The sequence below is a fragment of the Triplophysa dalaica genome, chromosome 1, assembly GCF_015846415.1.
Source record: "Triplophysa dalaica isolate WHDGS20190420 chromosome 1, ASM1584641v1, whole genome shotgun sequence".
In the NCBI taxonomy this organism is placed as follows: Eukaryota; Metazoa; Chordata; class Actinopteri; order Cypriniformes; family Nemacheilidae; genus Triplophysa; species Triplophysa dalaica.
The window spans coordinates 11,625,226-11,641,166 of NC_079542.1; the positions used below are offsets into that span (position 1 = coordinate 11,625,226).

The 15,941-nt window shown below is 38.1% G+C and overlaps 2 protein-coding genes across 2 annotated transcripts; both read right to left on the minus strand.

Moving 5' to 3' along the window:
- Positions 1-3,320: 3,320 nt before the first annotated feature.
- Positions 3,321-10,244, minus strand: slc25a44b (solute carrier family 25 member 44b). Its single transcript, XM_056756032.1, has 4 exons — positions 9,995-10,244; positions 6,344-7,011; positions 6,018-6,145; positions 3,321-4,130 (listed from the first exon to the last, which is right to left on the minus strand). The coding sequence occupies exons 2-4, from the start codon at positions 6,969-6,971 to the stop codon at positions 3,939-3,941; spliced, it is 948 nt and encodes a 315-aa protein (XP_056612010.1). The 5' UTR covers positions 6,972-7,011; positions 9,995-10,244; the 3' UTR covers positions 3,321-3,938.
- A 435-nt stretch (positions 10,245-10,679) lies between these two features.
- Positions 10,680-14,099, minus strand: oaz2b (ornithine decarboxylase antizyme 2b). Its single transcript, XM_056756041.1, is given in 6 exon segments — positions 10,680-10,888; positions 11,765-11,850; positions 12,308-12,480; positions 12,628-12,690; positions 12,692-12,782; positions 13,924-14,099. Coding segments are annotated over 6 exon segments (711 nt in total). The 5' UTR covers positions 14,091-14,099; the 3' UTR covers positions 10,680-10,757.
- Positions 14,100-15,941: the final 1,842 nt, after the last annotated feature.

Below are 15,941 nucleotides of genomic sequence, written 5' to 3' on the forward strand. Positions count from 1 at the left end.
CGGGCATGAAAATAAAATCAGTTGAAAGATTTTCTCTTTCTTCCAAGCCATTAAAAAAATCAACAGTGTCAATGTCATACCCAATGTAAAGTGATTTTAAAAGATATATTTTGTTGAGGAAATTGGGAGCGTATACACACTCAGAACCGAAAACAGATTAAGTTCAATTCAATTTCTTCCTCCTCTTAAACAACCTGCCACTTTACAAAAAAAAGCCCCTGAACATGTCCTCACCAGATTTCCCATGAACACCCATTCATTCATCCCGGGTTCTGCCTCCCAAGAGGAGAAGGACAGGAGCCCCAGGAGAGAAAGAGGGGCCCCAGGCTGAACTCCTTCCCTCCCCTCTTCTGCAGTCTGATTTGTTCCTGTCCTGATGTTGTTTCATTTATCTCTTTGACAAAGTGCCTTTGAGACAGCAGTTGATAATTAATGTAGAGAGAGGGCAGAGAGCGCTTTGTCATTTCTCCAGTAAGTGTCCAGAAGAAGGAAAGGAACCATCCAGTTCCTTGCAGACCTTCATCAGCCACCGTTTGTCCCATCAATCAATTGATTTGGTATGGGCCTTCAGATGTTGCTGTGGTTGTGTGTGTGCGTCTCTCCTTTGTTTTTATAAGCCTATGGTGAAAATGCTAATGTGAGGTCTTAGAAATAGACCGCTCGATGCCAAGACCATGGCATGACGGGCCTTGTTTTAAAATGTCTAAGGGTAACGTTACGACGCTTTGACGTAATTTAATGTTCATACGTGTATACCTTCTTTGTGATTCTCTGTACTTCAATGCATGCATGCAGATTTTAAAAGCTTTTTTATTGTATACCTTGGGCTCAGATGGAACCGGTCTGAGGTCATACCAAATTAAATCTCAAATGACCAATCGACGTACACTAATGGAGGACATTCATCAACGTTCAGCACTGCAAAAGAGACACGGCCCCGTGTGACGACACCCTGTCCCCTGATAGCACTGATATAAAGACCCCCAGACTAGTTAGGACATCTATTATGCTCCATGTCATTTTTCATTCATGAAACGTACCTAATGGAAGTTATTCCCAGTGGGACTGCCCAAGGCGCTGAGCTTTTGACTTTTTGCTCCAGGTTGTCTATATGGGTTAATTTGGTGAGGATCAGTACTTCATACAACAGTCCATTTGATCTTTGCTTGATCATTTATCTGTGCTGAACACAAACTAATCACTGATTGAGTAACCAGATGCCTACGCTCGTCATTGAACGTTTTTTTAGATGTCTGGAAGTTGAACTTTTATAGTTCTGTCATGCTTTTAAACCTGTATGACTCTTTCTTCTGTGATATTTTGAGAAAGTTCTCAATGCAATGGAAGTCGATAGGGACCAATGTTGTTGGGAAACAAACATGCTTCAAAATACCTTTTGTTGTTGCAGAAAAAAGTAAGTCATACAGGTATTGAATGACATGAGAGAGTAAATGGTGAAGGATTTTGACCGAGTCTTTTAAGGAAGATAAACAACACTCTTAAAAATAAAAGTGCTACAAAACACTCCTCATAGTGATGTCATCCAAGAACCATTCAGTCAAAATATAAGAACTATTTCTTACTTGCCTTCTTATAGTTTAAGAAAGATTTTTGTAAAAGAAAGGTTGTTTAAGGTTCTTTATGGCACCATAAAGCCAAAATGGTTCTTCTGGCATCATTTATTTTAAGGGCACAATAAACCTTTTGGGTTTTCTCATTTATAGTCTCACAAAAAAACCCAAGAAACACAATCCAAATAAGCCTCAAATTAATTATGTCAGTTCATAAACTGGAGTTTCGTGGGAAGGACAGTAATACTCGTTTTAGGGACCCATAGCGATTGCAGGCTGTAAGATAGTGGCTTTAGCCCCAGTGAGGGTGTCTGTGTCATTTTGTTCTGGCAGAGACGTGGATCATTGGCAGCCCTTTCCTTGCCGAAGGGTTGAGGACCTATTACAGCACCAGTTAATCGCAGCTGCAGATTACACCCCATTACAAAGTATTGCCGCAAACACAGAAATAACAGGCCATTGTTCTCTCGTATAACAGATGCATAATTCACAATAAGTATTTGGGTAATGAAACTGACGAAATGGGATAATCTGTGCACGAGTAAAGTATATATATTGCTCCAGTCTTTTCCTTACATTAATGGTCTTCTACTACTTTGGCCTTGTTTTGTTCTATTATGCACAGCATGGTAAAAATGAATTTCACTATCATCCCAATGTAGTGTGTGATAAACTTCGAACATGCAGTATTGAACCTCATTAATGAAGCGTTTTTTTTTTCGATTGAGATCAGCTTACACTGGAGCTGATTCATCAACTTTTTAAATCTTTCCACAGAAGTACTCATGTTTTATTGATGCAATCATACATCATTGAGATTTCCCTTCCCCCGAGTTTGATTTCAAGCAACAGTCACATAAATATAGCTACAGTGAAACATGTGTTTCATCACCGACCCCAGGCTTTACAGATGCACTGCTGGGGCACTAATCATTAAATCAGGGAAGAAAGAAACTGTACAGCCCAAAGACAAACACACTGTAGGGGGCAGTGCACTTGCCCTGAAATTGAACTAATGAATTTTTTCTTCTCATACACCGTTAGGTTGTTTCATTTCAGATTTCTTCAGGTTTAAAGACATTATAACATACCAAAGTGAATCATGCTCTTGCCTGACTTGTGGATTTATAGGCAATTGTGATCTCTGCCAACATAATACTGCACAGTACACACTCTCATTCACACAACAGCTTGACATTGGTAAAAAGGATATTTTTTACAGTAGAACTACTTAGTATCAACAAGATAAACTGCTTAAAGGGAGTATACTTTCTTTTTCTGTATTATACAGTGCTAGATGTGGTTACTGTCCAGAAACCACACAGACCATACAGATTATGTAGTACAGTCTTATTTACTCAAAGCGAAACGCTGATAACATGCTACTAGTTTACTGGTGTGATATTGTCATTCTAAAGTGGTCCTAGACTGGCTAAAATTAAACAACAGGAAATATCCCTAAATTCAGGAATACAGGGTTTTCCAAACTAGTGTCTGGCAACACTTTGTAAGTGCCTGCCCCCTTGTGGTAAAAAAATGGATAGCACAGCACAAAAGCTATGTGCCAAGCCAAATGTCCTTCACACCAGAACAGACTGGATAGGCTTGCTTTTTCAATGCATCATCTACAGGTTAAACAAAAAGGTTAAACAGGTTTTACAAAAACCAAAAATTTGATTTTTTTAGCACTTTTTTCCTTTCACATTGTGACACCTTAAAACTTTACAAATCAAACTCAAGGACACTTACTTTATACAACTTGGTATATTAAGAGTGAATCATTAAACAACAAATGCACCAATCTTTTTGAATATCTGCTCAGCTTTGGCAACTTTCAACATATCAACATCCCACAGCAGAATGAGAAGCACATACAGGGAACAATAGGATGCACATGAGAATGTCTTGTACAGAACACCTTGTGGCTTTTGATTTACTTTACAACTACGACTCATGACAAAAGAACATTGTGGGGACAACTGTATGTTATTTTATGAAATCTATTTTAAAATAACGTTCTGTATCCGTTTCCAAAAACAACACAGTGACACAATTAAGACATTTAAAATACTGCTTAAACAATAATTCTAAATAAATTAGTCACAAAATACTCTAAAACATTCAATCTTTTCAATCACATCATTATAAAGCGTCAGAAATCTCATTATGCTGTTAAACTTTTACTTGAAAACCTGAGCAGTGTTTTACCACTGAATAAAGTAACAAACAGCTTGAAATTATTATAAAAAAAAAAATGATGACCATCAAAAAAAATCCATTTGCCATGTCACACTGAATCATAAAAAGGTAGAACATTTAAAGGCTAAAATAATATGGAGTGAAAGGGTCAAATGGAAGTTGTTTTCTTTACCAGTGCCGGGAGTCAACCAGCTCTGGTCGTAGACTAAGTTTTTTAAGAGTTTCATAACCAACCACCATGACTATTGCTGTTGGTGTGGAGGAGATGATGCGAGCAGAGAGGCCCTTGGTCATCCCCCAGAATCCTTCCTCTCTTATCAACTGGTTAAAGGTCTCAATGACTGACGTCCGGCCTTCCACCTGCCCAAGCACACAGTCAGAATATAAGTAAGTATATCTATCAGTATACAGTGGGTACGAAAAGTATTCAGATCCCCTTAAATTTTTACTTGTTATATTGCAGCCATTTGCTAAAATCATTTAAGTTCATTTTTTTTCCTCATTAATGTACACACAGCACCTCATATTGACAGAAAAACACAGAATTGTTGACATTTTTGCAGATTTATTAAAAAAGAAAAACTGAAATATCACATGTTCCTTAGTATTCAGACCCTTTGCTGTGACACTCATATATTTAACTCAGGTGCTGTCCATTTCTTCTGATCATCCTTAAGATGGTTCTACACCTTCATTTCAGTCCAGCTGAGTTTGATTATACTGCATGGACTTGATTAGGAAAGCCACACACCTGTCTATATAAGACCTTACAACTCACAGTGCATGTCAGAGCAAATGAGAATCATGAGGTCAAAGGAACTGCCTGAATAGCTCAGAGACAGAATTGTGGCAAGGCACAGATCTGGCCATGGTTACAAAAAAATTCTGCTGCATTTAAGGTTCCTAAGAGCACAGTGGCCTCCATAATCCTTAAACCGAAGACGTTTGGGACGACCAGAAACCTTCCTAGAGCTGGCCGTCTGGCCAAACTGAGCTATCGGGGGAGAAGAGCCTTGGTGAGAGAGGTAAAGAAGAACCCACATTCACTGTGTTTGAGCTCCAGAGATGAATTCGGGAGATGGAAGAAAATTGTAGAAAGTCAACCATCACTGCAGCCCTTCACCAGTCGGGGCTTTATGGCAGAGTGGCCCGACGGAAGCCTCTCCTCAGTGCAAGCCACATGAAATCTCGCATGGAGTTTGCTAAAAAACACCTGAAGGACTCCAAGATGGTGACAAATAAGATTCTCTGGTCTGATGAGACCAAGATAGAACTTTTTGGCCTCAATTCTAAGCGGTATGTGTGGAGAAAACCAGGAACTGCTCATCACCTGTCCAATACAGTCCCAACAGTGAAGCATGGTGGTGGCAGCATCGTGCTGTGGGGATGTTTTTCAGCTGCAGGGACAGGACGACTGGTTGCAATCGAGGGAAAGATGAATGCGGCCAAGTACAGGGATATCCTACACGAAAACCTTCCCCAGAGTGCTTAGGACCTCAGACTGGTTTACCTTCCAACAAGACAATGACCCTAAGCACACCGCTTAAATAACGAAGGAGTGGCTTCACAACAACTCCGTGACTGTTCTCGAATAGCCCCTAACGTTTACCATCCAACCTGACAGAACTGGAGAGGATCTGCAAGGAGGAATGGCTAAATCCCTAAATCCAGGTGTGAAACACTTGTTGCATCTTTCCCAAAAAGACTCATGGCTGTATTAAATCAAAAGGGTGCTTCTACTAAATACTGAGCAAAGGGTCTGAATACTTGGGCCCATGGTATATTTCTGTTTTTCTTTTTTAATAAATCTGCAAATATGTCAACAATTCTGTGTTTTTCTTTCAATATGGGGTGCTGTGTGTACATGATTGAGGGAAAAAAGAACTTCAATGGCTGCAATATAACAAAGAGTGAAACATTTAAGGGGGTCTGAATACTTTCCGTACCCACTGTATGTTTGCTTTAGAATAACATTTCAAAGTTCCAGGCACACAGGTTTTTGAGAAAAGGTAGGTTACATGCTTAATAAGTCAATGAGAAGGCTAATTTAATTGCTCATAAACCAGTTCAATACACCCTTAATGCTGCCCTGGCTTATTAAAGACACAACTGCAATTCTCTTGTGTAGACTCTTAAATGACTTGCATGTAAATAAGTACATGTTAATGCACTCTGGGACACATCTGTACGCATTTTACACACCAGCCTATTGTCTTTCCATATAAATTGTGTGCGTATAGGCATTACCTGAACCCTGGCCCTCACGACGTCCATAGGGTTGGTGACAGTAGAAGCAGTAGCAGCTGCTAGAGGTCCGGCCATAGCCTGTAGTAGTAGATGAGGGCAGTCGCTGGGAGCCATTTTAGACAACTGTTCTGTGGAACATATAAGAACAAATCAAGTTTGATAACCAAAGTATGACTTCTTTTTCACCGTAATTTGAAATATTTATACAGTGACTGATAAAATACCTATAAGTAAAGACTAATTCTAAGGATTCAAATTCAAGCAAAGGAAACCAGTGTGACTTATTAAACAATGTCAATACTTTATCAAAGCGTTACACCTCTTACCTGCATAAAAGTGGTAAAATGGCCACCACACCGCACTATTAGGGATGTAGGTCAAGAGGGACGCCACATAACCGCGGTAGAACCCACGGACGCCATCCGCAGCAAATATCTGTGCGATAATGTCTCTCGTCTGGCCAAAAGACATTGAGGGTTTTGCTCCTGATGATTTGGGTTTAACTTTAAAGCGGGTGAGATGTTCCCCTTGGCCCTGCATCATGAGTTGCTGTGATATCACATCTATGGGAACAGTAATGCTCTGGGCCACCAGTGACGCTGACCCTCCCGCAAGTAATGACTTTAGCGTATTGTCTTTTGAATAGTTTGAGACGTAGTTCCTTACCACTTCGTAAGTGGTTATGTACGCCTGGCCTGATATAAGCGTGAACGTGTTCACCATGAAGCCCCTGTAGAGTCCTCTCAAACCTTCAGATCTGAGAATCTTACAGAAGGCATCGTAGGTCCCAGTGTAGAGAGATTTCCCTTTCTGAACCTGCAGTCTGGTGCGGATGAGTGTGGCCGGGTAGACTGTGGCACGGATGGCCATGGTCATGAATAACCCAAATGAGTAGAACTTGCGTTTGTCCAAGTCCTCCCATTCTATGATCTGAATGTTCCGCTTCTGCTGCATGCTTCCCACCTGTAGTGCCCCGCATCAATCCAAGGGCTCCCTGGGAAATGAGAAAATGGATTCAATTTTAATGTCATTGGGCAGATAAGCATTCAAACAGAAGTAGAAATAGCAGCCGCAACTAATACACAAAGTGGGAATGTAAAAAGATTATCTTAATGCACACGTATATGAATACACATGGTAAAAATATATGCACCAAAAAGGTGCTTTATACAGAATGATTTATTAGAGGCGAAATTTGAATGTGCAATACAGTTTTTGTTAAAGAGTACATAACATGAGATCATGAAAATTACATTTCATGCCGTGTGTACTGTTGCCGTGTTTGAAAGTAAGCAGGCTGCCAAGTTGTAAATCCGAAAGTGATAACAAAATTATTGGCTTGAAAAAAAAGGGAGTCCCCTGAATCACGCACACGAGTCGTCCCTAGTCCGATTCGCTAGCCGACGAGGATTTACATCACTATATAGTCCCCTCCTATGTTTTGCTAGGACTGCCCGCGAAAACTTCACTCTTCTCCCCCAAACACTGTTGCTTGTGAGCCTCATTCATGGTAGACCAATCACAGCAGACTAGCGGAAGGAGAGGATTAGACAGATGAATAGTGGAACGAATCATTTCAGAGTCAGTGAAGAAGTAAGGTAAAAATAGCTGCCTATTATTATGAAATAATATTTTAACACCTTTGTACATAAACTTGTAGGTGGACACTCCATAAACCAAAGAAGGACATTAAAAATCTCTAGTTATGTACTCTTTAACAAACATTGTGTTTGACTTTAATCTTTACGAAGCAAATGAGCCTTCATTGTTCCTATAACAAATAAAATAAACAAAATCTACATTCCATATCTATAAGCTCAGTTAAGTGAGGAATAGTTTAGGATATTTTTCTTAAGCCTTGAAACAGAGTTTCTGTTCAAATCTGCAATGCTTATCTTTATAAGCATCCCGCCTGTACATGACTGCTGGTTCACACTCAGTCTGTTGTCAATACTAGTGATGGGCGCTTTCGAATTCGAAACAGGCTTCATGAAGCTTCGAAACCCGTATCGAATCTTTGAATCGAATCAGTGCTTCGAAGCGAATATCAAACTGGCCAAATCACAAGATTTTTAGCTAACGAGGCTTTGTTATGTCATTCCTGTTTTGAAACGTTTCAAAACTCGACCACATTTCGCCACTAGGGGTGTTGATCTGAAAGTAAACTCATAAACCGGTGTCTGATTTAACTGTAAATCAAGAAATAAAAAAAATAACCGTGTTTGTAGTGATCTATGGACAGTGATCATCAAGGGTTAAGTATCACTTAATGTGAAATCTAGTCAAATTTTACAAAACAAACAGAGCCACATGATGTGTTATTGATATATGTAGGATAATTTGCCATTTGATATACATTATGAGTGCAGTAAAACGTCAAAGGTCAATTGTAGCCTATGGGACCATTTTGAGAACAGCCTTGTGATGTGTGTGATGGCAAATCATAACTACAAACATCTTATCAATGTTGAAATACCACACCCTTCATTTATTGGGCATAGGTGTAGCCTAAACATCTGGTGTTCCTAAGGTATGTATGTGTTTCACAGTGAATGATCACTGAAAATTCTGGGCATCTCATGCCCAGTAAATAAATATCACAATTTGTAAGCCCTCAAATCGTATAAAAAAGTAACATATAAAAAAATTGCACAGAATTTATTATTAATTTTTATTTTAGCAAGTGCAAAGGACATTGAAGAGGCTTGAGTGGACATGATCAAAGTACATTTACAGCCGTTTTCAGTGTTGGAGAATGAGGGCTTCATGGCATTTGTAAAGAAGACCCAGCCTTAAGTAAAGTACTTCCTACAATGCATGACAGAAGTACAGGGTTCTGGTATGTTAATTGATTCTTTTAAAAAAGTAGGCAACTAAGTCATTCAATAGCAGAGCAAATAACATTTTTGAATAAACATGTTTTTATGTAAAATTTGAGACGTGGTTTGATTTAGGCCTCTATCTCAATTTCACTGCCAATATAGCTCATATAATTTACAATAAAGAGCCTAAAGTTTACAAAACCATGCTCAAGCAGCTGTCAGACATAGAGCCTATTAAAAACTCAAAATAAAAAATAATAATTTTTCAATGACTGGTGTGAAAATGAAACCTTCAACCAAGACTTGAACCTCACCATTCAAGAGCACTAACTACTCACCCAAACAAGCACCATAAAATGTCAAATGGGCTCTATGCATGCGTGATATGCATATAGCCCATTGTCATTCTTCAAGTATCGTTGTTACGTTGGTGTTTTAGCGCAAAAAGCCTAAATGACCACTAGGTGTCACCGTGGACGGGAGCGGAAACGATATTTCACATTTGACAACTCATATCACTTTCTGCCAAACGGATCTTGATTTTTATTTTAAAACCATATTAAATATAAAAACACAGAATAAGAAACTTGAAAAAACTTAAACGTTTTGAAGATTTAAATTTTTGCAACTGAATGTCCTTTTTTGTATCTTTTTTATTTCTTCTTTTACATTTTGTATTATTATTTAATTGGTATACTGTTATTCATCTTTCTCTTATTTTATATATTTATTTTTTTATATTGTATAATTACAGTGCTTTTGTTACTTCAGTGTTTCACGAAGCTCGCTCTGCCAACCACTAGTCAATATCTGACACATCTGTACAAAAAGCTTCTCTCTCTCTCTCTCTCTCTCTCTCTCTCTCTCTCTCTCTCTCTCTCTCTCTCTCTCTCTCTCTCTCTCTCTCTCAACACACCTAATGTTCAGATAAAAAGACTAAGGATGGAAGCTTTAACAAGCCTAAACTCTTATTAAAAAAACACTATGATAATCTAATAAATGAGTCTAATCCGCATACTTTAATAGCAAGAAATGCAGTAGGCTAGCTAGCATACAGTATAGATCTCATCCGGCAAATGGACACGAGGACTCTTGCAGAGCTTTACGGTCTATGACAGTCTGCTTACGTTAGAACAATACCAACAAATATCTTACCGTGCAGCAGAGATGTTTCAGTTTTACTGCATATTCATGGTGACATTGGTGTGTGTCCAGTAAAGAATAGTATGGTAGCATTAGCTAGCTACAACTGTTCATTGGGTAGGGAATCGTAGCGATGGTGATGACGCAACCATCGTTCCCTTCGGTGAGCTGACCAATCACAGCCCTCTGATCTGACAAACGTCAAAGGTTAAAGTTTATCGAACGCGTGTCCCATGCGTTATTTATTAAATTTATATTATTTAATCTTAGCCTAAGAAATTGCTTATTGATTGTTTAGCCTATTTATACATAATTAAAGCTTAAAGAAACGAGGATAAAATGACCTCAAAAGCAAGAAAGTTTAAAGCATGGCACTTTCTTTTAAATGTGTAACATATTTCGTCAGATGTCGTACGGATATTGTTAAACTTGTTCTAAATCATTATTGAAGCCTAATTAAGAACGTATCCAAAGCCTGAGCTTAAGATAAAAAAATAACTTTATTCATATAACTTTATATTTCGATATTTACCAGAGGTTAGTGCAGTTCAACTGTTGCTCCAAAAAGTCTGTCATATGAAGATCTTTTCCGCAGTTTGTTCCTGTTGTTATATCAACAGTTACATTACAAAGACCTTAAAGAAACCACTGGCAGCTCTTTATATTACATATCCAGTGAACATGGGAGACCATAACGTATGTTTCTTTTGATTTTATTTTTTTGTTTGGCCAGTTTTATTTTTATGCACTTTACAACAGTCTATAGAAATGTGTGTTATTCTTCTGAGGAGTGAATTTGTTGTATTGGGTAGACCATAACACGGAAATCTCCTCCAATGGATGCTAATAGATGATCTGGTGTCACAAGCTCAAATCCCAAACAGAAGAATGTTCTTGTAAGGAGTACTGGAAAAGAAAAAAAGAAGTTAGGAGAAGAGAAAACATTTATTGGAAGACATTTCATATATGTTTATATACTACTTTGTGCTGATATGTCACCATAATAATGTCAATGTGTTTATTGTGAATAATTTTTATACAGTTATACAACTTGGAGTATTATAGACTGCCTGTCCAAAAACAAGTCACACACTCTAATATTTTGTTGGACCGCCTTTAGCTTTGATTACGTCACGCATTCGCTGTGGCATCGTTTCGATAAACTTCTGCAATGTCCAGAATGTTCATTTTTTTCCCGTCCAGAGTTGCATTCATTTTTCACCAAGATCTTGTATTGATGATGGGAGAGTCGGACCGCTGCGCAAATTCTTCTTCAGCACATCCCAAAGATTCTCAAAGGGGTTAAGTAAGTAAGTAAAAATTATTTATATAGCACATTTATCTCAGCAGAGCTGGCCAAAGTGCTATACAGAAACAGAGTTAAAAACATAAGACAAGCAAAACAAACAATAAACAATAAAACATAAGTTAAATCAATGTAGTGGCCAATCCATGTGTGAAAATTATGTCTCATGCTCCCTGAACCACTCTTTCACTATTTGAGCCTGATGAATCCCCGCATTGTCATCTTGGAATGTGCACGTGCCTTTAGATAAGAAAAACTCATTAATGGAATAACATGGTCATTCAGTATATTCCGGTAGTCAGCTGACCTCATTATTTGGGCACATAACGTTGCTGAACCTAGACCTCCAATCCAATGGGAGATAAATCCAGGTGGTGACTTTTTTTTGGACGGGTAGTGTATATTCAATTGAATCAAAACATACCAAATCAACGCATACAAACTAATTAAACATGCTCTATTCTCTATGACCTTACATGCGTCTGGCCTGCTCTTCGCAAACAACACAAAGACGTGACTGATCTTCAGTTTCTCTTCTGCAAACTCCAAGACACTGGTGAGTCTTCAGTAGGTGAAAATGACACAATTAAACAGGAACACAAACCATCAGTATCTCCGTAAATAAAATGTATTGTTGCAAAGAATTTGAAACTGAGACAAGAGTTAGAATGGAGGAAGAACTGTAGTTGTGCAAGACTGTTAGGACAGGGAAGTTATGATACATTAAGAACTTAATGTAATGTGAGCAAAGTGGGCCCTCAGACTAAAACAGGCTTTGGTCCAACGTTCATAGTATTCAACTACATTTAATATTGTACAAAACATCAGGTCTTTTTGCCCAATACTTCTCATTGGTAAGATAGATACAATTGTTGATAACTCAACAGGTCAAAATAATGTTATGAAAATAATCTGTATAAACTGTCTACCATGCATGAGCATATTTTATCAGTATACCTTCAACACTGGCTTTAAATCTAATAGTGCTGCAAAGAGCGTATTTTACGTTAATCACATACCCTTCTTTGGTGCCTTTAAGGAGTTCTCCATCTGGTATACCAACAAAAAGGCTGTGGCCAGAGAGTACCGACCGCATGCTCCATGATAACTGATTGTTTAGCTTATACTGAAAGTGTAGAATAGATGATCTGCTGTCCAGCGAGGTCACCTGTTTCACAGTTAACTTCCCACCCTGCATAAAAATAATAGAGCAAAACTTCTCAAGTGACTCTTTGTTTTTCTTTGCAAAAGATCCATAAATCTCTGTTAACAAAATACATTATTGTATGGGGATTTCTAGTAAGCAGGCATCATCATCGTGATCCTTTTCCTGCTTTACCTTGTGAAGGACTACATCTTGAGTCTCCTCCTTCCCTGTCCCTTGTCCAGATGTGATCATCCTCTGTGGTTGAGGGGCATCAGGAGCACCACAGAGGCCCTGGAGCCCCCTGCCTGACCCAATTGAGCACACATGCTGAATCCAGAAGTGCAGCACTGCAGAGATACAGGTAAACAAGCCACTATAATAGCACTGAATTATCTAAGAAATGTAAATTGCTGAACTGTAGATAGGGTTGCAGATTTGAACTTTGACTTTAATGTTTAAGGAATTCATGATAAAAAAACAAGAAACAACATGCTCTTTTAATGTTCTAGTTGGTGGAGCACTGTGTTAGCAGCACAAAGGTTGTGGGTTTAAGTCCCAGGGACAAACGAATGTGTGCATATAATGGCTTTGGTGCATATACATATGCCTAAAATGTATATTCCGATTTGGATAAAAGTGTCTGCCAAATGCAAAAATGAAATTGAGATGTATTGTTAAGCCTATTTAAAATATGTCCAGATATAAGCTATAGTTTTTCTGCACATATTGCATATCTTCACCAGGTAATTTTTGCAAACACTTATATACATTATAAACACAATTATTATGCATGTTGTACATAAAAGATTAATAAATTGCAATTCTATTTTTCTTTTAAAATGTATAAAAACACGTTAATAAAAGGATTTTATTTTAAACCAGCTAGAAGAAAAATCGTTTGATTCTGCATTGCACGACAGACGCTCCGATTCGTCCTTTGTTTGTACACGCAGACGTTGCGTATATACGAGTGATTTCTCAACACTACTGAATGTCATTATGGTTGTGTTTAAAAAAAATCACGAATGCTTAAATCAGAAGCCCGTAGGAAAGATAAATGAACAGCGAGGACAAATCTGCCGTCAAGGGCGTGAACTGTGATTGTGATGTAAGAACGTGCAACAAGAACACAGTGTTCAGCTCAGCTGCCAGCACAAAAACACCTTCACGACTCTAAATAAAGACCTTCCACGATTTAGAACCATACAGTAGTTGCTCCTGATGCATAGATGGAACATGTTATTATAGTGTATTTAACAAATATGTACACATATTAATTCACATATATGTATTATATCGTAATAGTCAGTGTTGTTTTATATTGTAACATTGTATTAATATTGTATTTAATAATTTAAAGTCTTATTAATCAATAGTCGAGTCCGATCTGTCTAGAATAGAATGTTCGATCCACGCACGTCAAATATAATGCAATAAACAGCAGCCACCTTCCCCGGAGAACAATAGCTACAATGCGGGTTTACTCACCTTGCTTCTGTGTTGATCATAATGTTTCTTGTCGATAGATGTGTTGATTTTAAAGTAAATATGTTTTTGAGCCGTGGTTGTTCCAGTCGCTGTTTTAAAAGAAAGACGTTAACGTGGCTGCATCCCTCTTCACTGCGTCCGCTTAAATGAATCAATGGGCTTTTCATCACTTCAGTGAGTTACAGCCTGAGTGCTCACGTACGTTTACTGATAGGATGAAGTAAGTGGATCTGGACCAACGCTTAAATATTGGAATATATAGGCTACTAATCATTGCAAAACAAATAAATGAAAACTGCCAGTCTATAATATGTGCTTAAGACAGGGAAAGTATTACAATTGATCATCCTCTTTTCCTTCATTACTAACATCTACTTAAGTCACTAGGATTTGTTTTTAAAGAAATTATTAAAATCAGAATAATTGCTATTGCATATGACTCAATAAAAGTACAAAGATTTAAACTAGTGGTGGGCCGTTAACGGCGTTAACGGCGTTAACGCAGTGAGACTATTATCGCGCGTTAAAAAAATTGTCGCCGTTAATCTATTCTCAAAGTTGGGTTGGGAGCTGGGTCTATACTACGCAAGCTATGATGACTTTCACCTTGATATTTTAGCGCGGATGTATACCAGCTTAACTGCACTGTACGGAGCGAGAACGAGATTTTTCAACTCGCGTGATTCGCGTCATTCGCGGAAGCGGAAGCAGAAGCCGCCTCATCATCTCATAACCAGGGCTTCATTCGCGCGATTCGCGCAGCAAGTAGGTATATTGGCTCTTTGCATTAACATATAAATCACTCGCGCTTTACACGCCATTCGCGTTTGGTCTGAACACAACATAACGTTACTGTGAAATTACCGCATCAAACGTGACGTGCTAACATGGATGCAGCTATGAAGCCGCCGGGTTTGCTTCAGGGAATATTAATTTTAAAAAAGCTTCCCAATGGAAACATCGACAAGACTAAGGTTGTTTGCACCTTGTGCAATGCGGAATTGGTTTAAAAAAACACTTTCTCTCAACAGGTAGTGGTCTAGCTTTAGTTGAAACCAGTAACTTTGTATTGAGATCTAATGTATTATGGCTCCTGTATGACATATCGCTTGTTGCTCCCTCACTCTTTGTAAGTCGCTTTGGATAAAAGCGTCTGCTAAATGACTAAATGTAAATGTACTGTAGGAGCTCTTCCAGTCTCAAGTACCACCTAAACGCAAAGAATCCCTTAGCTAATGCGGAAGTAAACACAAGTTCATTTTCCATCCATCCATTTTCTACCGCTTATCCGAACTACCTCGGGTCACGGGGAGCCTGCGCCTATCTCAGGAGTCACAAGTTCATTTTATTGAACATAATTTAATTTTCATCACCAATTATCATAGTAGAACAGCTTTCTCAAGCAGTTTGTGATGCATTTTGGAAACAGGAGATGAGCCCCTGGTCTAATGCGCCACCTGGCTTTAGACACCCGTTCTCAAAGACTTACTTTTAGTCATTATTTGGGTAGCACACATTCTGAATGCCTTCGGCAGAATTCAAATGAGCCATTTTAATCTAGATTAATCTAGATTAATCTTGGAATTAATCTAGATTAATCTAGATTAAAAAAAATAATCTATGCCCACCACTAATTTAAACTCATAATCGATCAAGTGAAACATTACAACGTTGCTGCTATTAACTTTCAAATAAGAGGCAATTCTTAAAATCAGCAGTAGATGGAGCTATTCTCCTTACATCTATAACGTATAATTCGATACAGCTCTTTTCTTCGGTGTGTCATCCTTTCATAATAAATTCAAAGTCATTATATATATCTTTTTAACTGTTAGTTTTATTGTTGAAGCTTAATTTGTATAGCATTGCAATAGCAGCACAAAGGTTGTGGCATTGATTCCTGGGGTGCACAAATTGATATGAATGAACTTTGCATCGCATTCGATAAAAGCATCTTCAAAATGACTATATTTATGAAATAACCTTTATTTTAACAAATGAAAATGTTTTTTAACATT

What these genes read in the sequence shown, in the direction of transcription:
- slc25a44b (XM_056756032.1), bottom strand. Translation starts at nt 6,971, where the DNA reads ATGCAGCAGAAGCGGAACATTCAGATCATAGAATGGGAGGACTTGGAC. An exon ending in ATTTTACCACTTTTATGCAG is followed by an intron (nt 6,146 to 6,343) that starts GTAAGAGGTGTA and finishes TATGTTCCACAG; the next exon opens with AACAGTTGTCTAAAATGGCT. An exon ending in TCGTGAGGGCCAGGGTTCAG is followed by an intron (nt 4,131 to 6,017) that starts GTAATGCCTATA and finishes GTGCTTGGGCAG; the next exon opens with GTGGAAGGCCGGACGTCAGT.